General features: G+C 32.7%; 1 protein-coding gene and 1 non-coding gene across 2 annotated transcripts; both read left to right on the top strand.

Moving 5' to 3' along the window:
- The first annotated feature begins 16,506 nt into the window (after nucleotides 1-16,506).
- On the top strand, nucleotides 16,507-18,651 carry LOC107950771 (F-box protein SKIP8). Its single transcript, XM_016885729.2, has 3 exons — nucleotides 16,507-17,252; nucleotides 17,371-17,567; nucleotides 18,163-18,651. Exons 1-3 carry the CDS (start codon nucleotides 16,797-16,799, stop codon nucleotides 18,416-18,418), a joined length of 909 nt encoding a protein of 302 aa, XP_016741218.2. The 5' UTR covers nucleotides 16,507-16,796; the 3' UTR covers nucleotides 18,419-18,651.
- Nucleotides 18,652-18,853: 202 nt separating this feature from the next.
- TRNAQ-CUG (transfer RNA glutamine (anticodon CUG)) lies at nucleotides 18,854-18,925 on the top strand. Its single transcript has one exon. It is a non-coding gene; the product is annotated as a tRNA-Gln (tRNA).
- Nucleotides 18,926-23,405: the final 4,480 nt, after the last annotated feature.

Consider the following 23,405-nt stretch of genomic DNA (forward strand, 5'->3'; position numbering starts at 1 on the left):
ATCAGGATATACCCGAATTAAGCACTGACATTGTGGTACATCGCTTGCCCATAAGGGAGGATTGCAAGCCAGTTCAGTAGAAGCTCAGAAGGATGAGGCCTGATATTGTGCTTAAAATAAAAGAGGAAGTCAAGAAGCAGTTTGATGCTGGGTTTTTACAGGAGGTCAAATATTCTGAATGGGTAGCCAACATCGTTCCAGTCCCTAAAAAAGATGGAAAAGTATGAATGTGCGTAGATTACAGAGATTTGAACAAGGCTAGCCCAAAGGACAACTTCCCATTATCACATATTGACACGTTGGTAGACAATACGGCAGGATATTCACTGTTTTCTTTCATGGATAGTTTCTCAGGATATAATCAGATAAAGATGCATCCTAAAAATATGGGAAAGACCACGTTCATTACTTTGTGGGGAACATTCTGTTATAAAGTGATGCCATTTGGGTTAAAGAATGCGGGAGCAACATATCAAAAAGTCATGGTAGCCTTGTTCCATGACATGATGCACAAAGAGATTGAGGTTTATGTTGATGATATGATTGCCAAATCCAGAACAAAGGAGAAACATGTGCAGGTCCTGAGGAAGTTGTTTCTAAGACTAAGAAAATTTCAGCTCAAACTCAATCCAACAAAATGCACTTTTGGAGCCAGATCAGGAAAGTTGTTGGGCTTCGTAGTCAGTGAGAAAGGAATCGAGATTGACCCAGACAAAGTTAGGGCAATACAGGATTTACCGCCACCATGTACTCAGAAAGAGGTTCGAGGTTTTTTAGGACGTCTAAATTATATTGCTTGGTTAATTTCACAGTTGACCGAGAAATGTGATCCCATATTTTGTCTTCTGAAGAAACATAATCCAGGTGTTTGGAATGACAGGAAGCTTTTGAAAAGATAAAGTAATACTTATCCAATACTCCAGTGCTGTCACCGCCTAGCCCAGATAGACCATTAATTTTGTATTTAACTGTGTTCAAAAATTCCATGGGATGTGTGTTGGGTCAACATGATGCGATTGGAAAGAAAGAAAATGTGATATACTATCTCAGTAAGAAATTCACTGATTGTGAAATGAGATATTCGTCTATCGAAAAATTGTGTTGTGCCTTGATTTGGACAATGAAAAGATTGAGGCAATACTTGCTTTATCATACGACTTGGCTGATTTCAAAATTAGACCCTTTAAAGTATATGATGGAGTCAACGGCGTTGAATGGAAGAATGGCTAGATGGCAAATCTTGCTCTCCGAGTTCGATATAGTATATGTAAGTCAGAAAGCCATAAAAGGGAGTGCGATAGCAGATTTCTTGGCTAGTAAAGCTTTAGAAGATTATGAACCTCTAGACTTTGATTTCCTGAATGAAGACTTGATGTATGTGGCAAATGCTGAAGAGAATCCCCAAGAAAATCATTCTTGGAGATTAAAATTTGATGGAGTTTCGAATGCGTTAGGCAATAGGATTGGGGCAGTCCTGGTATCTCCAAATGGAGATTATCATCCTTTCACCAGCAAATTGGACTTTGATTGTACTAATAACATGGTTGAGTATGAAGCTTGCATCATGGGTATCCGAGTAGCCATAGAGTTGAAAATTAAGACATTAGAAGTATACAGAGATTCAGCATTGGTAATATACCAACTAAGAGGGGAATGGGAGACAAGAGACCCTAAGTTGATCTGTTATCAAAGATTGGTTCTGGATTTGATTGAAGAGTTTGACAACATTACTTTTCACTATCTCCCACGAGAAGAAAATTAGATGGCTGATGCTCTTGCTACTTTAGCCTCCGTGATTGAAGTGAATGAATTAGAGGATATGAAGCCCATTCAAATTAGTATTTATGAAATCCCGGCTCACTGCTACAGTATTAAAGAAGTGGAGAATGATAATCGCCCCTAGTACCAAGATATTTTACTATATGTGAAGAATCGCAAATATCCTGATCAGGCAATGGAAAATGATAAGAGGACATTGAGGAGGTTAGCTATTGACTATGTCCTAGATGGAGAGATTCTATATAAAAAGGGAAAGGATCGAGTACTGTTGAGATGCGTGGATGCTGTAGAGGCTAAGGAAATTTTAGAAGAAGTCCATGAGGGTGTTTGTGGAACGCACGCCAACGGATTCACCATGGCTAGGCAGATCATGAGATTTGGATATTACTGGTCCACCATGGAAAGAGATTGCATCAATCATGCCAAGAAATGCCATAAATGCCAAATTTATAGGGATAAAATGCATGCGCCTCCTTCACCTCTTCATGTTATGACTTCTCCATGGCCTTTCTCCATGTGGGGTATGGACGTCATTGGACAGATATCACCGAAGGCTTCTAATGGACATCGTTTCATTTTTATGGTTATTGACTATTTCACTAAATGGGTAGAAATAGCCTCATATGCTAACGTCACGAAGTCAGCAGTCAGTAAGTTTTTGAAGAAAGAGATCATTTGTCGATATGGAATGCCTGAAAGAATCATATCTGATAATACGCTGAATCTGAATAACAACATAATAGCGGAGGTCTGCAGTTAGTTCAATATTAGACACCATAATTCATCGCCATACCGACCAAAAATGAATGGTGCAGTGGAGGCGGCCAACAAAATTATTAAGAAAATTGTGGCGAAAATGGCTGAAACTTACAAGGATTGGCATGAGAAGTTACCATTCACTCTTCTTGCTTACTGAACATCTATCAGGACTTCTACTGGAGCAACACATTTTCCTTCTCTTCGGGTATTGGTTGAATTAAAATTGGATGAGGCCGAATGGCTCCAATCTCAGTATGATCAATTGAACCTGATAGAAGAGAAAAGACTGAAAGCTATTCGTCATGGTCAAATGTATCAGAAGAGAATGATGCGAGCTTATAACAAAAAGGTTCATCCCAAAGAATTTTATGAGGGGGACTTGGTGTTGAAAAAGATCCTCCCTTTACAAAAGGATTTCAGAGTGAAATGGATGCCAAACTGGGAAGAACCTTATTTTGTAAAAAAGGCCTTTTCTGGAGGTGCTTTGATTTTGGGTGAAATGGATGGTAAAAACTTACCGAATCCTGTAAATTCAGATTCAGTCAAGAAATATTTCACTTGAAGGAAAAGAAGGAATCAAAGTGAAAACCCGCAAAAGGCGCTTTGAATAAAAAAAATGGAGAGGCCAAGGTGAAAACCCGCAAAGGGCGCCTTGAGACCAAAGGAGATTTGAGTTGAAAACCCGAAAAGGGCAGCTCAAACATTGATCAGATTAGGGCATGTGGTGATCTTGCTATACCTAAATCAACAGGGAAAGGGTATGCCACATCTTAGGGCATCGACAAAGTACTGTAGATCTTCTAAACACATGTTAAATTCAAAATGGTCCTTAGTTTGTACGGAGAAGTTCAAGCTGTGATATCCAATGCATCTAGCCTTCATATTACTTGTACCGAATTTGTTTGTTCTTGTAATACTTCATTCTTTGTTGTTCTTGAATATCTTTTTCTTTTCAAGACACTAGCTCTCAATAAATTCCTTTTCTTTTATTCATATTTGATAATTCATTTCTGGGTCAGTATTATCTTGATGCAAGCATGTTGAGTTAGAATAATGATTAATGGGCTAATAAACTTTCACAAAGGAAGTTTTGAATATTACTCTGGAAGATTCTAAATAATACAGTAACCTGAAACAAGACTATTGTTTAGAACACATCAAGTTTAAAATTTTGTCGATATATCTTGTTGGTGACAAAGTTTTAATCACCAAGGATAAGAAGAAGTTCCCTTTAAAAAATAAAATTTTTCGTTTATGCAAGAGAATTGGGTATGACACCCTGGGAATGGTGTAAAAGACCAAAAGAAATTTCACATGCTATATCCTTGAATTGTGATAGCAAAGGATTGAGAAAATGGCAGATCTTTTTACCCTTGAGTTACAACGAAAGAAAAATGGTACCAATTTTGTATCCCAGTGGATCGAACCTCGAGGTTTACAGTGGGGGCAATATGACTAAGTGTTTCTTTGAAAACATCAACTGAGTAAGAAGGCGTGGTAGCACGTCAGTGATAAAGCCTTAATAAAATTCGAACAATGATAACCTAAGTGATAAAGAAGGAACATTCTCACAAAAAAATAAGCATTCTACACTCATGCAAACACCATTCACACATGTCTGGTTAAGAGCATTTTATGCATTTTGATCATGCCATCCTCATCTTAGGCATAATTGGGTTCATCATAATGGTCATGTTTCACAGATAACAGATCCTGTCTTCATATATTGGTAGGAAGTGGATCGAAGATGCAGATCTTGTCTTCCCATACTGGTGGTGAAGTAGATTGAAGAAAGCAGATCTTGTCTTCATGTATTGGCATGAAGTAGATCGAAGATAGCAGATCCTGTCTTCCTATATCGGTAGCTAAGTGGATCGAACATGTAGTTCTTGTCTTCCCATACTGGTGGCGAAGTAGATCGAAAAAAACAGATCTTGGCTTCATGTATTGGCGTGAAGTAGATCGAAGATAGCAGATCCTGTCTTCCTATATTGGTAGCGAAGTGGATCGAAGATGCAGATCTTGTCTTCCCATATTGGTGGCGAAGTAGATCGAAGAAAGCAGATCTTGTCTTCATGTATTGGCATGAAGTAGATCGAAGATAACAGATCCTGTCTTCCTATATTTGTAGCGAAGATCGAATATGCAGATCTTGTCTTCCCATACTGGTGGTGAAATAGATCGAAGAAAGCAGATCTTGTCTTCATGTATTGGCGTGAAGTAGATCGAAGATAACAGATCCTGTCTTCCTATATTGGTAGTGAAGTGGATCGAAGATGCAGATCTTGTCTTCCCATACTGGTGGTGAAGTGGATCGAAGAAAGCAAATCTTGTCTTCATGTATTGGCGTGAAGTAGATTGAAGATAACAGATCCTGTCTTCCTATATTGGTAGCGAATTGGATTGAAGATGCAGATCTTGTCTTCCCATATTGGTGGCGAAGTAGATCGAAGAAAGCAGATCTTGTCTTCATGTATTGGCGTGAAGTGGATCAAAAATAGCAGATCCTGTCTTCTTATATTGGTAGTGAGGCAGACTTAGTAAGAAAGTCTTATCCCCCTGAAGTTGCAGTGGGGAAAATTAAATAAACAAATCATATCTTCCTAAAGTTGTAGTGGAATGGATTAGAATGATGGATCTTGTCTATGCGAAATTACAGTGGAGCAGATCGCATCAAATTCATCCTTAGGTTGCAACAAGTTGAAGCTATTAGTCTTATCTCCCTGAAGTTGCAGTGGAGCAGATAAAAGATAGCAAATCTTGTTCTCTTGAGAAACTACGATGTACAAATTCTATCTCTCTAGCATTACAGTGGAGTAGATTGAAGCACCAGTTCCTACACCTCTGAAGATGTAGTAGGAAGGAATAAGACTACTTGAAGAAGAAGAGTTCCAAGGTCCAGCACGACCGGGCAAAATTGGGCATTTTTAAAATCTTTGCTCTGTTCCTGTTACACAATAATGAGCAAAGAGGGGCAGCTGTAAATACCCGATTTTGCCTGGGTCTAAAAGGCCTGAATTACAAGCAGGCCTGTATGGCCTAATTAATAAGACAAAAATACATGGCCCAATAATGACCCAAATACAGTGGCCCAAAACAAAGGAAGAAACCCTAGGGTTTCTATGGAGTTCATCAGCGCCCTAGCCCGTTCGCGCCGCAGCCAAGAGCCGAATCTTCACCTGCAAGGAACAAACGCAAGAAAGGAAACAAAATCAAATATTTGTAAAATCAAATCAATATGAGCAGATTTTATTTCTTTATATTTTTCTCATTATGGCTATAAGATAGCCATTGGTACACTGTAATCGGAATTCCGAATCTAGAAATCAATAAAAGAAAAAGCACGTATTTTTCACAGCAAAGAAAGAACTCAAACAGAGAATCAATCAGAAACGAAGGTTGATATATTTTTCTTAGTTTCGTTTCATATTATATTTTCTTTTCATTTTTTTATTGTTTTACCGAAACAAAAATAAAATAAATGAAAAACTCTTATCTTTGCTCGCTTCTGAAACGCTGTTGGGGCGGCCGAGGCTCGTCTCCGAGGATAGACGACCGGAAGTCGAGGGGTTTCAAGGGATCTTGAAGTGTTTTTGATGTTTTTTGAAGGAGTTGAGCCCAGATTTGGGCTTAGAGAGGCCAAAGGAGCCGAATAAGGGATTTCCCCTTTTTTCGGCCATCGCAGACGGTGGCGCCGGCGCCAGAGATTGGCGGCCGGTGCAGTGGCCGACGATCGGCCGATGCCGGACTTAAGCCGGATGACTGAAGATAGGGGAGAGTTTTTTGAAAGTTTTTTTTGTTTTTTTTCAAAAAGAATGAAAAATGAAAATTTTTGAATTATTTTTGGCTTAAATAGCCTTTCGTTTCATTAGGCCTCCCCAAGAGCTAAAACGACGTCGTTTTGGGGAGGCCGACCCGATCCAGCCTAGGATCCACGTATTTTTGAGCGGAGGGGTAAATTGCGCTTTTAGCCCCTCCGCCTTTTAATATTTTTGCAATTAAGTTTATTTTGTTTTTTAAAATTCGCTTTTAATTTATTTTAAAATTCAATTTGGTCCCTATCGAATGACGCCGTTTAGAAGGAAAGGGAAAATTTCCCTTCCAGTCCCTTCATGATTATACGCGCGTTCAATACAGTGCTTTGGGCTTTATTTATATGCGGATTTACCCCAGATTTTTTATTTGCAGTTCAATTTAGTCTTTTTTATATTTTTCTTAAAATTAGTTAAATTTAATAATGTAATTATTATTATTTTTATAATTTTCATATGTAATTATTATTATTTTATCTATATATATGTATATTTATTTTTATGTACGTATTTATATTTTTTTCAAACTAATATTTTTCGCGTATTTATATATATACACATATTTTTTTAATTAGTTTTGATAATGTAGATATTATTTAATTATTTTAAACCTATATATATATATATATTTTTATATGTACATGTATACATTTTTTATGAATATTCTTTTATATTTATATATATATGCGTATATAACTATGTTTTTTATTTATTTTCAAAAAAAATGTTTAACTACCTATTTATATTTTTAATACATATTTTATAAGTTATGTCAATATGTATATTTATATACTTTTCTTTATTTTCATAAATGCATTATATATTTATATAAATTGTATAATTCAAAATTTTATATGTAAATCATGTGTTTTTTTTTCCTTATATGTTATGTATCTCTTATTCTTTATATATTTTTTTGTTTATTTCAATCATTTGTTTATCAATTTATGTTTTTATATATTTTTTATTATCTTGCTCATTTATTTAATATTTTATATGTCATTATTTTTATTTATTTATTCATACTATTTCTATACAATTGTTATATTCATTACTGATATTTGTTTAAGAGGCATCTATTCATACATTCAACATAACATTACGTCATCTTTTTACTCGAATTCAAAAATAGAATTTTTCAAAATAGAGATAATACTCATATTTAGGATTTTCGAGAAGATTGAGCCCTAACGTATTATGTTCCGATTTTCTTCATTAAATCTAACAATCGAGAATTGCTCTTTAATCAAACAAAATAAAACTTGTCATCGGGAATTCAATATGTTGTGTCCTAACGTATTGGATGTGACACGTTGATTTCTCGAGACAAGGATTTTAAAAAAAAAATAAAGGAAATATTGAATGTTTGGGACTTTAGGAAATTGTGCCCTAACGTATTGGGCTGCGATTTCTTCATAAATTTTAAACAATTAGATATTTTCTTAAATTTTATTACACGAGTTTTTTGGACTAACTCATCTTGAAGAGAATAAAATGTTGTGCCCTAACACATTGGGTGTGATATTTTTCTTTCAAAATGAGAAAGTCTTAATAAATATTTTAATTTAATTAAGGATCGCATTTTTTTTAACTCTCGAATTTAAGACATTAATTAATCAATTTGGTACCAATTTTTGGGCGTTACGAGGGTGCTAATCCTTCCTCGTGCGTAACTGACTCCTGAATCCATTTTTCTAAAACTCGTAGACCAAAGCTACTTTTTAGGTGATCCAGTCACACCTCAATAAAAGATTGGTGGCGACTCCCAATTTTCATTTTTTGAAGGTCGATAACTAAAATTTTTGTTTTTAAAACAATGGTTTCGACAGGAGTCATTCTATATAGAGCAACCGAGATTGGAGTAATCCCTAACACTAACTGAATAGTGAACTCAACTTCCCGTTCTAATGATAATCCCGGTAATTTTTTAGGAAAAACATTTGTAAACTCCCAAACTTTCTGTACTTGATCAAATTTCATTTCATATATTCTAGAATCAAAGATATCAGCTAAAAATGCATTATAGTCTTATCAAATGTTGTTCAGTATGCCCACAGTGCATTGTCTAATCGAAGTGCCCAATCTTTCCTGTTCGGGTTTACCATTTTTTCCAAAATTTGTTTAACTTCTCGATTGGACACTTCTACTTATCCATTTTCTTGAGGATGATATGCTGTAGTAATTCGATGTCTTCCACTATATTTAGCCACAATTGATTGAAACTGTTAAATGAGATCCTTCATCACTTACAAGAGCTTGTGGAGTTCCGAATCTTGAAAATATATTTTTCCTCACAAAGTTTACTACTGACCTTGTATCATTGGTGGGCAGAGTCGTTGTTTTGACCCATTTGGAGACATAATCTACTACCAATAGAATATACTGGTTTTTGAATTATCTTGGAAAAGGCCCCATGAAGTCAATTCCCCAGACATCAAATATTTTTACCTCTAAGATTCCAGTTTACATCATTTCATCCCTCTTCGGTATAGTTCCAGATCGTTGGCATCTGTCACACTTCAGCACAAAATGGTAGGTGCCTTTATTCATGGTGGGCCAATAGAATCCCGATTGCAATATCTTTTGAGCGATCCTTTTTCCTATGAAATGTCCACCACACGGTGCTGTGTGGCATCCTTTTAGGATGCCGTCTTTCTCTTCTTTTGCTACGCCTCTTCAAATATATTAATCTGCGCATTGTCAAAAAACATAAGTTTCTTCCCAAATATATAGTTTGGACTCGTGGATAATCCTCTATTTTTGTTTCTAAGAGGAATTTATTAGAAAGACACCTAGGGCTATATAATTAACACAATCAGCATACCATGGAATTTTATCATCCTTGTGCCCGTCTTGATACAAATCCACTTTAAATAATTGCTTATCAATGAAAGTTTCGTTTACCATATCAACATTTTCTGTTTCTGTTCTAGTTTTCAACCTTGATAGATATCAACTATTTTATTATTTGTTCCTTTCTGACCTATTATCCAAAGGTCAAACTCTTTAAGTAATAAGACCCACCTCATTAATCGAGCTTTAGTCTCTTTCCTTTTTATCACATATTTCAATGTGGAGTGATTTGTATAAACATATACTTTGTATGCCATCAAATAAGGATGAAATTTCTCACATGTAAACACAATGACTAGCATTTCTTTTTCTGTGGTAGTATAATTACATTGTGCTGAGTTCAATGTCTTACTCGCGTAATGAATAGCGTAGAATATCTTGTCCCTCTTTTGTCCCAACATTGCTCTTACAGCATAGTCACTAGCATCGCACATAATAACAAAAGGTTTTGACCAGTCATGATTAACAATAATAGATGCAGAGGTGAGTTTTTCTTTTATTACCTAAAAAGTTTCAATACATTCCTTATTAAACATTTATTTTTATAAAATTTGGTTTAGTGGCTTTGAGATTTGAATGAAATCTTTAATAAATTGCCTATAAAAACCTGTGTGTCCTAAAAAAATTTTTTATGACTTCAATTTTATTTTTACCTACTTCTAGCCTTTTTTAGAGATCTGATGTCCTAGAACCATTCCTTCTTTCACCATAAAATGGTACTTCTCCCAATTAAGTATTAGGTTGGTTTTTTCAAATCTTCGTAACATTCTCTCAAGATTATCTAGACATTCTCGAAATGAGTCTCCATATACCGAGAAATCTTCTATAAACATGTTAAGGCCATCTTCTAACATAAATGCAAAGATAACAATCATACATCTCATAAAAGTTGTCGAGGCATTGTATAAACCGAATGTCATGCGCTTGAAAGCATATGTACCAAAGGGACATGTAAATGTGGTGTTTTTCCTAATTCTTGGGGTGTATAGGAATCTGATGGTATCTATAGTATCCATCAAGAAAGCAATAATATTCTCTTCATCTTAATCTATCAAGCATCTGATCAATAAATGGGAAAGGAGAATGATCATTTTTAGTCGTATCATTCAATTTCCTATCATCAATACACGCCCTACATCCAATTATTTTATGAGTTGAGATGAATCCATTCTTCTCATTCTTTACTATTGTTAACCCTCCTTTTTTCGGTACACACTATGTTGGCTCACCTATTTACTCTCAGAAATAGCATAGACTATTCTAGCATCCAGCCATTTAAGCATTTTTTTATTACACCCTTCATGGTTGGATTTAAATGTCGTTGTGCATCTACAACTGGTTTCTTTCCCTCTTCCAGTTTGAACTTATCCTGGCATAAGGCTGGATTGATTCATTTAATGTTTGTGATAGTCCATCCAATCACTTTCTTGTACCTTTTTAAAACATCCAATAATACCCCTTCCTGTTTTGCTGACAGACCCACTGCAATAATTATCGATAAGGTGTTCTATCTCCCAAATACCCATATTTCAAATGATCAGGACGGGGTTTTAATTCTAAGACAGGTGGTTCTAAAATAGAAAGTTTCATTTTGTTTGAAGATGAGTTTACCAGTTCCTGATGTTCCATACACTTATTCCACCAATCTAACTAAAATATTAGTTCATCATTTTCTTGTTCCAGGTTTTCAGTGATTTCTTCTTCTTCCTTCAACACTTCTCTTGAATCTTCCTGATTACCAGTCATAACATCTTGTGGTATGGTTTCCAATGCCTTCACAGTTTCTAGTTTCATACTCATGCCTCATGTATAATCGTTGTTGCTTACCTTTTCCAACAGTATGACTATTTCATGGCCTATTTTTGCCCAAATACTTCCTTCAACTATGATGTCAAACTATCGTTTATTATGCCCATCCAACCCATCATAAAAAATTTGCAGTTGTATAGTGAGATCAATACCTCATCCCAATACCTTTCAGATAATCACCTTAAATGTTTTGGTAGCATCTTACTTGAATTCGAATAACTCCTCGTAGGTGCTAATTACCATAGTCATTGGTACAACTCGATGCAAAAATAATTGTACATATTCTACCCACATAGTGATGGTGTCTAGAGGCAGAGCATCTAACCAGGCTTTTGCATATCCTTCCAGGGTAAAAGGAATAAATAGAAACTTAATGGCTTTTGGTGTAACATCTGCATACACAACTGTGCTACATAACTATTAGCTTAAATGATCTAACTAAAATTTCCAAGAGGAGGTGAATTGATTTTTTTTAAAAAAAATAGGAAAGCTAGAGACAAAGGATAAAAAATTGAACATAAGAATTTTGAGTGGTTCGACCCCAATTTCCTACTCCACTACCTTAGCTTTCCATAACTAAGGATTTTCCCAAATTTTCTAATTTAATCAACCTTTGAGGACAATGTTTAACCTTACAACTCCCTTAAGATCATAAACCTTGTCCTCAAAATCAAGGGAGTATGATCAAATTAGTAAAGATTGATCAACCTTTGAGGATAAAGTTGAACCTGTGAGAACTTTTTTGCCTATAGCTATCTTGCCTTGTTTGAAAATTATTTTGATAAGTATAATTTTTTTTTACTTTGTTGAAATCATTTTGACTTGATTTTGAAGTTCATTTAAAAATTTTCTAAGAATTCAAAGTAAAGATTTAAAATTTTGTCTCTTAAACTGGAATTGAAAAATCATTTTGTCAATTTTGTTCAATTTTAACTTTTATTCAAAAATACTTCATTTGATATATCAAAACATATTATCAAATAAAGCTTAGTTTAACAATCTCTCCCTTTTTGATATAGTAAAACAATTGGTAAACTTGTTTTTGAATAAATTGCTCCCTTTAATAAAAGTTATTTTCAATTTAAGGCCTAAATAAAAAATTGGCATACATTTTCAAAACTTGAAATTCATTTTTACTTTTAAGAAAATGGTCACATAATTTGCATAAGGTTAGCAAAAGCATAATATTAATTAATCAATTTACCTTTTTCTTTTCCCCCTTTTTGTTATATAAAAAAAAGACAAATAAATCTTGAGGAGAAAAAGATGGTTAGTTCAAAAATATATGACAATAAAGAAATAGAGAACTAGCATAAATAACAAAAATACCAGAGTATCTTATAATACTAATAAAAAAATTAAGGTTAAAAAATATATATATACAAAATGAGCAAAAGTAATAGTGCAAATGTGATGAACAATGATAAGAAAAATGCAAACTTAAAATACTACTCTAATCGTCATCATGAGGAGAGAAAGGAGGTGTCGAAGGAAAATGAGTAAAGAGAGATTCCATTTGCATCTCTGATACTGAAAATCGAGATTTAACATCATCTCGATGAGCTTTAAACTCATCTTGAAGTCCCCAAACATTGCGACTCAAGGAATGTAGAGCGTTGAGGATGGTAACATTGATATCGAACGCAGGCTGAGTAGCTTGAAAGGAAGAAGTCGGAGGAGGAACATGTTCAAGTAAAAGAACATGCTCAGGTGCTGGAAGGTCTTCAAAATGTCTTCATCTTCATTTTCCACTGGATGACCACTCTTAATCCACGCACCGAAGTTGGCATTATAATGATAGCCGGCATGATGAATTGCCTCATAACTAATAGGTTGGTTAGAAGAAATGGGGGTGTCTCCAAGTGTGCTAATGCCTAGCCTCCTAAAGTTATATGACAAATAAGTTCCATAGGGAAGGGTGATAGTTGTACTCATCGCCCTCTTGATAGCCTTAGTTATGTCATTGAACATGATAAGGGCTAGGTTGGGATGCCTATCAAAATGGAAAGAATCGAGCCACCAATAATCAGTTTTATGAAGCTTAGTATGTTTCTTAATAGGACGTAGGATCAAAGTAATGATCAAATGGAGGACACGATTATGAATGTTAAGTTCGGATGCTAATCCGGACTGAATGAAGAGAGTGAGATTAAAGGGTCTTTTTTTGTCGAAGTTACCTCTAGAAGGTAAATGAAGTAAATTTCCAAAATCCTACAAAGTTAGATGGATATGGGTGTTCATTAAAAAAGAAGTAATAGCTATAACGGTGTTATTGGACTCATCGTGTTCAAGTTTAGCATTGGAGAAAAGCACTCGAACAGGATTGTAGAAAGTTAGCGAGGAAATTTTAAGAAAATCCATCCAACCCCAATTTCGAAAAATAGAAAGATAAGAAAATTTTATTCCTTCTAACATGGCTACATCAACTCTCCTAGACTCCCATACTCTGTTGGACGCAAAGTTCCTATCAAAATGTTCACAATACTCATCAGAACTAAAACATGCATTGAAGGATGATCTAGGACCACTAGGAGGATGTGATGATGATGCATCAGTTCTAGGTCATTTCTTAGGCACCATACTTTGAGAATTAAGCACTAAAGTACCACTAAAACACCAAAAAAATTCATTTAGGAATTTTGACAAACACTTGGTGTGCAAGGGTTTTAGGCAAAAAATTTAAGAAAAAGTCTAGAAAGAGGATACCCCTTGCAACAAAAAACGATGCATATAGTCCAAATCAACCCAATAGTTCATCAAAAAACAATATTCCAACCTACATTGTATAAAATCAAAAGATTGAAAATTTTAGGGTTTACCTTAAAAATGTTGAAATCTTGATGCAATGGTGTTTTAAAGGATTGCAAAGACAATATTTTTCAAAAAAGAATCAAGAGTTTTGAAGAATTTTTTAATATGAGAAAATGATTTTTGGATGAAGAGAAATGAAGTTTCTGGGTTTTTGCAAATTACTTTTGAAGAAACATGGTGTAGGTGCCTTTAAAAACCCAATGGTACCGATATTTTTATAAAAGTATTGATATTTTTTTAAATGGTATCGATACCTAATTACAGTTCTAATTTTCAAGTACAGAAAAATTATAAAAACGAAACTTTTAGGTCCTAAGGGGTTCTAAGGGTCCTAAAATGACTCTAAGATCATCCCTAATGATTTCATATGCATGAAAATGAAAATTTTAAGCATGATGCATATGATTCATGAATAAAAATTAGATTAAAAAATGCTAAATTAAAAATATTAAGTCCATTCTTAGCAAGTACAAGAGTAAAAAAAATCATGCTAGATAAATAAGGTCAAAATAAATCAAATAACCACATAAAACTCCTCCAATATTTTTGAATACAAGAGCTATGAATGTCATACTATCATGCTTTTTGCAATAAAAACACAATATACAAATTTAAAAATCAATCTATGTCCATGGAAAAATTCAACACAAAGTCAAGGCAAGTTGGTCAAACCTAGTTCTCTCCTAAGTGTCCAAAATCTCTCATTGTCTAAAGGTTTTGTAAAAATGTCAAATGTCAGCTAATTGGTTCAAAATGTCTACATACTCTAGAACTGTTTCTCCTTTTTGGACATGATCTCTAATGAAATGATTTCTTATTTCAATGTGTTTAGTCCTAGAATGTTGGATAAGATTTTTAGTGAGACAAATAGCACTAGTATTGTCACACTTTATAGGGATGGTATCTAAATCAATTTAATAGTCCTTAATTTGTTGTTTCATTCATAAAACTTGAGCATAACAACTAATGGCAGAAATATATTTCACTTTGGTGGTGGACAATGCAACACCATTTTTTTCTTTGAAAACCATGATATTAGCATGTTGCCTAGGAATTGATAATTATCAGAGGTGTTTTTTCCTATCTAATTTGCATCCTCCAAAATCCGCATCTAAGAATGCATGCAAGCTAAAGGATGAGTCTCTAGGATACCAAAGACCTAAACTGAGAGTGTCTCTAAGGAATTTAAAGATTCTCTTAAAGGCTTGCAAATGTGATTCTTTAGGACATGATTGAAATCTAGCACACATGCAAACACTAAACATGACATCGGGTGTACTTGTTGTAAGATAAAGCAAAGAGTCAATCATAGATCTATATAACTTTAAATCAACACATTTACTTTCCTTATCTTTGCCAAGCTTTGTAGAAGGGCTCATGGGAGTAGCTTGTGGTTTAAGAGTGTCCATCCCAAACTTCTTGAGCATTTCCTTTGTGTACTTAGCTTGATTGATGAAGATACTATCCTTTATTTGTTTGATTTGGAGTCCCAAAAAGAAATTTAGTTCTCCCATCATGCTCATATCAAATTCACCTTCCATTAGCTTAGAAAATTCTTGACAAAGAAGATCATTAGTAGAACAAAAAATAATATCATCAACGTATATTTGAACTACTAATAAATCATTGCCTTTTCTTTTAATAAAAAGTATTGTGTCAACCTTTCCTTTATGAAAACCTTTTTCAACAAGAAAATTTGATAATCATTCATACCAAGCTCTATGAACTTATTTCAAACTATATAAAACTTTTAATAGTTTGAAAACACGGTGAGGAAATTTTTTATCTTCAAAATTGGGTGGTTGTCCAACATATACTCCTTCATTTATAGACCCATTTAGAAAAGAACTTTTTACATCCATTAGATATAATTTAAAATCATTAAAACATGTAAAAGCTAAAAGCATGCTAATGGCTTCCATCCTAGCTACGAGAGCATAAGTTTCATCAAAATATATTCATTCATCTTGAGAGTAACCTTGAGCAACAAGTCTAGCCTTGTTTCTCACTATGTTACCACTCTCATCTAGCTTGTTCCTAGAAACCCATTTAATACCTATAGTATATTTATCTCAAGGTCTTTCAACTAGGGTTCATACTTTACTTCTCTTAAATTGATTTAACTCTTCTTGCATAACCAATATCCAATATTCATCATTTAATGTTTCTTTGATATTTTTAGGCTTAATGCATGAGATAAATGTAACATAATTACAAGTATTTCTAAGAGAAGATCTAGTAGTTACCTTTTTAGATGGATCTTCCCGAATCTTACCATTCTTCACATAGTTGAACTCTCTTGGATGAGTGACTTCCCTCTTCTCTATTGCAAATATTAGATTTGTCATTATGATAATAAATATTAAGGGAATGGATGCGAATATTAATAATAAGATATCCACTTCACTTTTAAAAAATATATTATTTGTGAATTTAATATATTGATCCATAGTCAAATCAAGATAATAAAAATATTTAAAATAATTAAAAAATATTATTTAAATTATTATTTGAATTGAAATAATATTATTTTAGATATCCATAAATATTATTTAAAATATTTTATATATTTTATGATTTAGATTTATGGTTTTCATATAAAAACACATTTGTAAAATTGTGGTGAGGAGAAATAATAGTTATTTTATTCGAAATAAAAAATTAAAAACTAAAAAGAACACATGCATCAAAACGCCGTCGAAGCAGAAATTCTATGAATCGCAATTACAGAACTGTCCCTCAATACTGACCTATTTTTCTGGTCTGAGTTCTTCTTCGACTCGGTTACGATTACGACTCTCCGCCCTCTCTTCTGGAAAAAAAATGAATTTTCGTTTAAATTTTATTTACATTTTTAATTATTTTCCCTAGAAAACAGACCATTTTTTTCTCTAATTTTCCTTTTTTTTTGTGGATTCAATTGAGATTTCTAGGGTTTTATTTAATGTACGGCGAAGATTTAATGTCGTATGAATGGAGATTGCCTATAGCCTCTCCATCGCTCTTCAATCCCATCAGCCGTTGATCACTGCAATTATCATCACCCTCCTTTCCCTCCTTGCCGTCCGTTCATTCTTCAAGAGGCCCCACCACAAATCTAACGTAACCGGTACCGCCACGTCATCCGCTAAAAAGCAAGCCAGAGAAGCCAAACCACCTTCCTCCTGCAACCATACTTCCAATTCTGCGGCGCTCCTTAACGGAGGTGCTGCTGGTCCGGCGGAGGAGGATATGGTGATGGCGGATGTTTCGAAGGCTGTGGCAGAGATGCAGAGCGGGGCGTCAATGATGGAGCAGTTGGTCCCGGAGATTACAACCCACGCGCTTAGTTACTTGGATTATCCAAGCCTTTGTCGGCTTTCCATGACTAATTCGCTTATGAGAAAGGCAGCTAATGATGATAATGCCTGGAAAGCGCTTTATCACAAGGTACCCAATTTCCCCTTCTTTTTATTGCCTTGATTTAATTGAATATTTATTTCATTATACTTACCTATTAGTGGGGTTCTTAGCATAAATCTTCTGGCTTAATATTTTTGCTTGCTAGGATTTTACTTTGGAGCAAGATACAGTAACACCTGTTAATGGGTGGAAGGCATACTACGCAGCTACAAGAGCCATTATGAATGTTAATACCGAATTCTTTAGCATCATCAAAGATAGGTCTCTTTCAGCTATGAGTCGTTTTTGGCTGAATGCGGATTATGTAAAGTGCATTCATGCGTCAGGGGTTCTTTTTTCAGGGTATGAATATGTTGCTTACTTCAATATCAGGATGTTCACTTCTTTTTTGTTCTTATGTTGCCTGAAAGTTATAGTGTTTCAGTATATAAGTTTTTGCTCGTATCTTGTTGCTTGAACATGGTAGATCTTTTTCACCTTATGATTGGGTTAAGTTGCATGGACTTGCTGACCGGTTACATAGCATAGCCGATTGAGTGTTTGTGTAGTTAAGATGTTTCTCCGAAATGCTTTGATGATTCCAAGAATATTTGAAGATAGAGAAGAGCTTTTTTAATTTGTAGGGTGATTATAGGTTGTTTGTATGACCACAATGTTAATGGCTTGAGTCTTGGTTTCGGCATTGGAAGGGTTTTACCAGCGTTTTGCTATTCGAACATAGTGAATGCCATGCTTGGCATAGAAATGCTTTTGTCTTGACATATTAGTGCAATTTAACTGTGAGAAGAAAAGAGAAAAGGCCCCATGTTTTTCTTTAATAAGTATGAGGCATATGTTAGAACAAAAGCATGCCACTTTTATGTAAATAGAATTTCGGAATAGACAAAAGATAATGTATTCAGTCAATGCCGAGAGTCATTTTTGTTATCCATTGCAGGTTTAATGCTGTAATACAGAGTTGGCAGCATGCATTTAATTGGGAGCAAGGGGTTGATTTTCAGGTTAGAGATGTTCGAGCTCGGGTATTAACGAACATGGCTTGGATTACTATGAAAACCTATGTTGATATGGATAACGTGGCATTTAACATGACTAACATCTTTGAGTTTCATCATGGACGTTGGTACCTTGTGGATCATCACTGCTCGGAGATGCTGGCCGACGGTGACATCGGACAACAAATTGTTCATTGATAACCGAAGATGAAAGAGTAATTAATACAAGGGATAATTTTAGTAGTAGTAATCTATTAGCAAAAGGCAAGTTGCCGGGAAGTTTCTCTGGGATTTATTTCAAAGATCATTCTTTTTTTTTTTTGTGGTAAATAGGTCCCTGTAACGTTTTAGCCCTTTTATTATTTGTTTTACTTTCTTAAGTATCATAATTTTGGCTGTATATATTTATATATTCTTCAGTTCTTTTTTCACATGAATGTGTACATGTGAATTGAAGATGGGTTCACAAAGTTGCATGATAACGTTCTGGATAAAATAAAATAAAAAAAGCTCAAGGAGCAACGGCTTTGAATGAATCAATATTTTGATTTAATATAATGTGGTGGTTGAACTTTTCAGGGATGGGTCAGAAGTAATAATATAAAGTGTAAAGTTGCGAATACTGTCGTCTAAGGTTCCATGGTCTAGTGGTCAGGACATTGGACTCTGAATCCAGTAACCCGAGTTCAAATCACGGTGGAACCTTATACTTTTAATTTTTTTCTACCAACCAACTAGTTCATGGCTTCAAGCTTTATTTATGGCTTATGCAATGAAAATAAAGAACAGGTTAATCTCCATTGTTATGGCCCTCGTAGCAGGGTTTCATATTGAAAGCCATAATCAGCTTACTGCTGGTTAAAGCCTTTGTTTTTGGTTGTATAGGAGGGACAAATGCCCTAAACTACTCACTGATCCACATCATATATTTGTAGAAAAGCCACCCCCACAACATCAGCCATTAACTGGTGAACAGGTGGAGGGCCTTTGAATGATGAATACCCCTAGGAATTCAATTTCAATGTCTCTAATTCCCTTTTTTTTTTCCATGCACCATAGAACAATCCCCACGATTCAGCTAAATCTATATCTCATTCGCTAAGGATGAAGTTAGAGATTTTGTTTAGAGACTGAATTAAGGAGTTGTTTGGTGATTTGTAATGTTAATTTTTCAATGGAATATGATTAATTGGAATATTATTGTTAAAAAAGTTATTTAACATGTTTGACACGTTAACACTTCCCTAAAAATATAAGGTTACTTGAAAGAATTACTCTTATTAAATAAAAATATTAATATTAATATATTTTAACATTTATCAATACATTTTATTATTAATAAATATTTGAATTAGACATTTAATAATATTTTTTAATGCTTTTTATTATTAACAAATATTTGAATTAATTCACAATGTATGATTTTTTTCATGTTTTGATCAAATTTATTATATGAATATATTCAAAAAAACAACTTGCATATTAACCCAAGATTTTGAAGAGGTACAATTTGTAAATTTTTCCTAGGTATAAATTCAAATATATTCATAAATCATTTTAATACTAATTTTTAAATTAGTAGTTTGATTTAGATGTATGATATTTTTTTCAATAGTGGCCACACTTTTCATTTTTAACACAAAGGAATTTTTATGTAAGCTTTGTTAGGGTGGCATGTCATATATCTTTCTTGATGATAAAATTGGGCAATGAACTAGTTAAAAAATAAAATTTAAGAGTAGGTGATGCCAATTTTATTGTTGGGAGTAGAGGTGCTTATGGGCCGGGTTTGGATCGAGCCTAAGTATAATATTAACATACTTTATATTTGTCCAAGCTCGGCTTGACCCTAAATCGGGCCTAAAATTTTGCACAAACCCTCCCATATTTGCAAAAGACTAACCCAAATCTATTTTAGGTCTATCCATATTTAATTTTTTAAAAGAATATTTATATTATATTATTTTAATATTTAATAATCTTATACATTTTTTATTTATTGAAAATTTTTTATAGTCATCTCAACATTATTTTAATATTTACATTAGAGTAGTATTATATATTTAATATAGGTTTAATTCTTTTAATGTGTTCTAAATTACATAATATATAAAAATGACATAATATAAAGTATTATAAACTTAAAAATAAGTCGGGTTGGACCGAGCTTGGGCCTTGAATGTTCAAACCCAATTTCGACCCATATTTTAAACGGACCTAATTTTTTTGCCCAGACCCATTTTTCGGGCCTAATATTTTTTTCTAAACCCTTCCAAATTTCAGGCAGACCTTCAGGCCCAGGTAACTTATCTCATGAAGAGGTCTAGTTGGGGGTAATGAGATGTCATTTATGAATGGGTTTGTTTTGCATACAATTACTTAATTGTACAAGTTGTTTTAAGTTTTCTATGCTAGAAAATAAAATTTACTTATAACAAAATAAAATATAGATATTTACCTAGTTTTTTTTTAAAAAATACTTTGAAATAATGAACTGAAGTTGAAGAGACCAGATAACAACAAAACAAGCAAAAACTGTGGATATTTTTGTGCGTTGAATACCATAAACGGGCATAGTACCAATATTTATGGAAATGGGCCGCTTCTAAAAATAATTACGAGTATGGACTGAAAATTCAAAAGCGTGTTGATGTGAACGTATTTTCAAGGGATAACCTAGAAAAATGCATCCACATCAGCATTGTTTTTGCTCGTGCTCGGACTAAATTTTCAAAAAAGGTCATTTTTTAAAATATTACAAAGATAGACAAATTTTTTAAAAATTTACGAGAATAAGCCTTTATAAAGACCCAAAGTGGCAGCACCATCTTTTTAAAATTTTTTAGTGCCACAAATTAATGTGGAAATATAACTTACAAAACAAATATTTATATAGACTCAAAGTCTCATTTCCTTGTTTTCTTAAGTAATGTGGGATGTGAGATATACGTATATATAGACTCATGAATAGGTTTACAGCTTGTTCCTAGACAATGTGGGATTCCTTCCTCTTTTAACTAACAAAATAAGATTAAAGGCTACACTATATTTTATATATTTTTTACTTATAGAGTTTAAATTTTTTTTACAAAAAATTAACATTTGTTATATTATAAATAAAAATTTAATACTCTATAAGTAAAAAAATTATAAAAATATAAAATGAGTATAGTAAAATATTAAAAAATAAATATTTAAAAAATTACTAATAGTTGAGTGATTATTTTGTAAGTTTTTATAATTCGATAGCCAAAAAATCATAGTTAAGTGACTACTAATGTAATTTAATCTAGATATAAAAATATGAAAAATAATTATTATATTTTATGTATATTATGTATTTCTATAAAAAAAACTTATTGAACATAATTATATACTATGTTTAAATAGATTATCTATCTAGTTAAAATACATCTGAAATAAAATTATCATCATTCATTAGGTGATGAAAATTAAATTAAAATTAGAATTAAAAAACTTAATGAGTATTGTAAATATTTTAAAAAATAAATATTTAAAAAGAGAGATCAATTTTTTAAAATTACAAAAAAAAACTATTTGAGTACCAAATACTCACCATTTATTTCTTAATCAAACATTCATAGCAAAACATAAAATAAATATATAAATAAATAAATAAAATTAAAAAGTATAACTTCTAAATTGAAATAATGGAAATTTATTTTAAAAATTAGAATTGCATGGATATTAACTTCAAGCATTTCCATAAATAATTGAATAGAAGATTACCGCATGCACAAGCTCCATATGTGCAATTTGTTCTTTTTTTTTAATTGTCCTTTTGTATATGTGACCAATTCTAAAACGCAACAAGATTAAAGATCTCAAAAGATAATTTTATAATATGATAAAATCTTAACAAAATATATAAAAAATAGAAATTGTTTTGTAAAAAATTTATAAAATATAGTGTAGCCTTTAATCTTATGTTGTTAGTTAAAAGAGGAAGGAATCTCACATTGTCTAGGAACAAGTTGCAAACCTATTCATGAATCTATATATACACGTATCTCACATCCCACATTGCTTAAGAAAACAAGAGAAATGAGACTTGAGGTCTATATAAAAATCTGTTTTATAAGTTTTATTTCTATATTAATTGGTGGCACCAAAAAATAAAAATAAAAAATGGTTTTGTCACTTTGGGTCTTTATAAAGACTTATTCTTGTAAATTTTTAAAAAATTAGTTTATTTTTGTAATATTTTTTAAAAAATAACGTGTTTTGAAAATTTAATCTGAGCATGAGCAAAAGTGCGTTCACATCAGTTCGTTTTTACCTGACATAAGGAAAAAAAGTGCTGATGTGGAAGCGTTTTTCTAGGTTATCCCTTGAAAACGCGTTCACGTCACCGCATTTTGAGTTTTTAGTCCATACTCGTAATTATTTTTAGAAGCGGCCAATTTTCATAAATACTTTCAGAAATGGACCTTTATTGGTATTATGCCCACCATAAACACAAATAAAAAAATGTTAATTTTGTCCTAACAATTCTTTCTTACTTTCCATCTACATTGGAAAGTAATTTTCCCAACAATCACCAAATGAATCACTTTCTATTGCTTAAATTTCTTGAAAAGTGATAAATTTTCATCATATCACACGCCTTGTAAGAGTAAAATTAAAATGATCTTAAGATTGGATATATGTCATTATAATATATATTACTTGAATAAAAATTAAGTTGTTAGACCAAATTATTTGTTTAAATTGATAGTTTAGTCAGTTTTTTTTCTAAATTTAGATAAAATTGAATTTTTTTAAATTTAAAAGTTTATTTTTTTATTTATTGTGAGCATAGAAAAAAATATTTTTAAGTTTATATATCTAATTAATCTAAAAATGCTACCAATTTATTGCATTAAATTAAAAAATTTACTAGGACTAATTGAAAACTTTTGGAAGGTCAAATATAATTTTACATTTTTTTAAGTAATTAGAAAAGGGTAAGTTAAAATTGTTAAAAAATTCAGCTCAGTGTCTCAAAACTTGTAGTCTTGTTTCAAGATATGATGCCATTGTCTCCAGACTTCAAACTTTGATAAGTCTCATATTTAGAGTTATTTTAATATAGTTTTTATAGCACTTTGAGAGGTGATTTTAGCATTTAAATTAGTTTTTAGTACATTTTATAATTTTTTTGGATTAATTATATTTTATTTGA

This window comes from Gossypium hirsutum, chromosome D03, assembly GCF_007990345.1.
Source record: "Gossypium hirsutum isolate 1008001.06 chromosome D03, Gossypium_hirsutum_v2.1, whole genome shotgun sequence".
Lineage (NCBI taxonomy): Eukaryota > Viridiplantae > Streptophyta > Magnoliopsida > Malvales > Malvaceae > Gossypium > Gossypium hirsutum.

What these genes read in the sequence shown, in the direction of transcription:
- LOC107950771 (XM_016885729.2), top strand. Translation starts at nt 16,797, where the DNA reads ATGGAGATTGCCTATAGCCTCTCCATCGCTCTTCAATCCCATCAGCCG. An exon ending in GGAAAGCGCTTTATCACAAG is followed by an intron (nt 17,253 to 17,370) that starts GTACCCAATTTC and finishes TTTGCTTGCTAG; the next exon opens with GATTTTACTTTGGAGCAAGA. An exon ending in TCAGGGGTTCTTTTTTCAGG is followed by an intron (nt 17,568 to 18,162) that starts GTATGAATATGT and finishes TATCCATTGCAG; the next exon opens with GTTTAATGCTGTAATACAGA.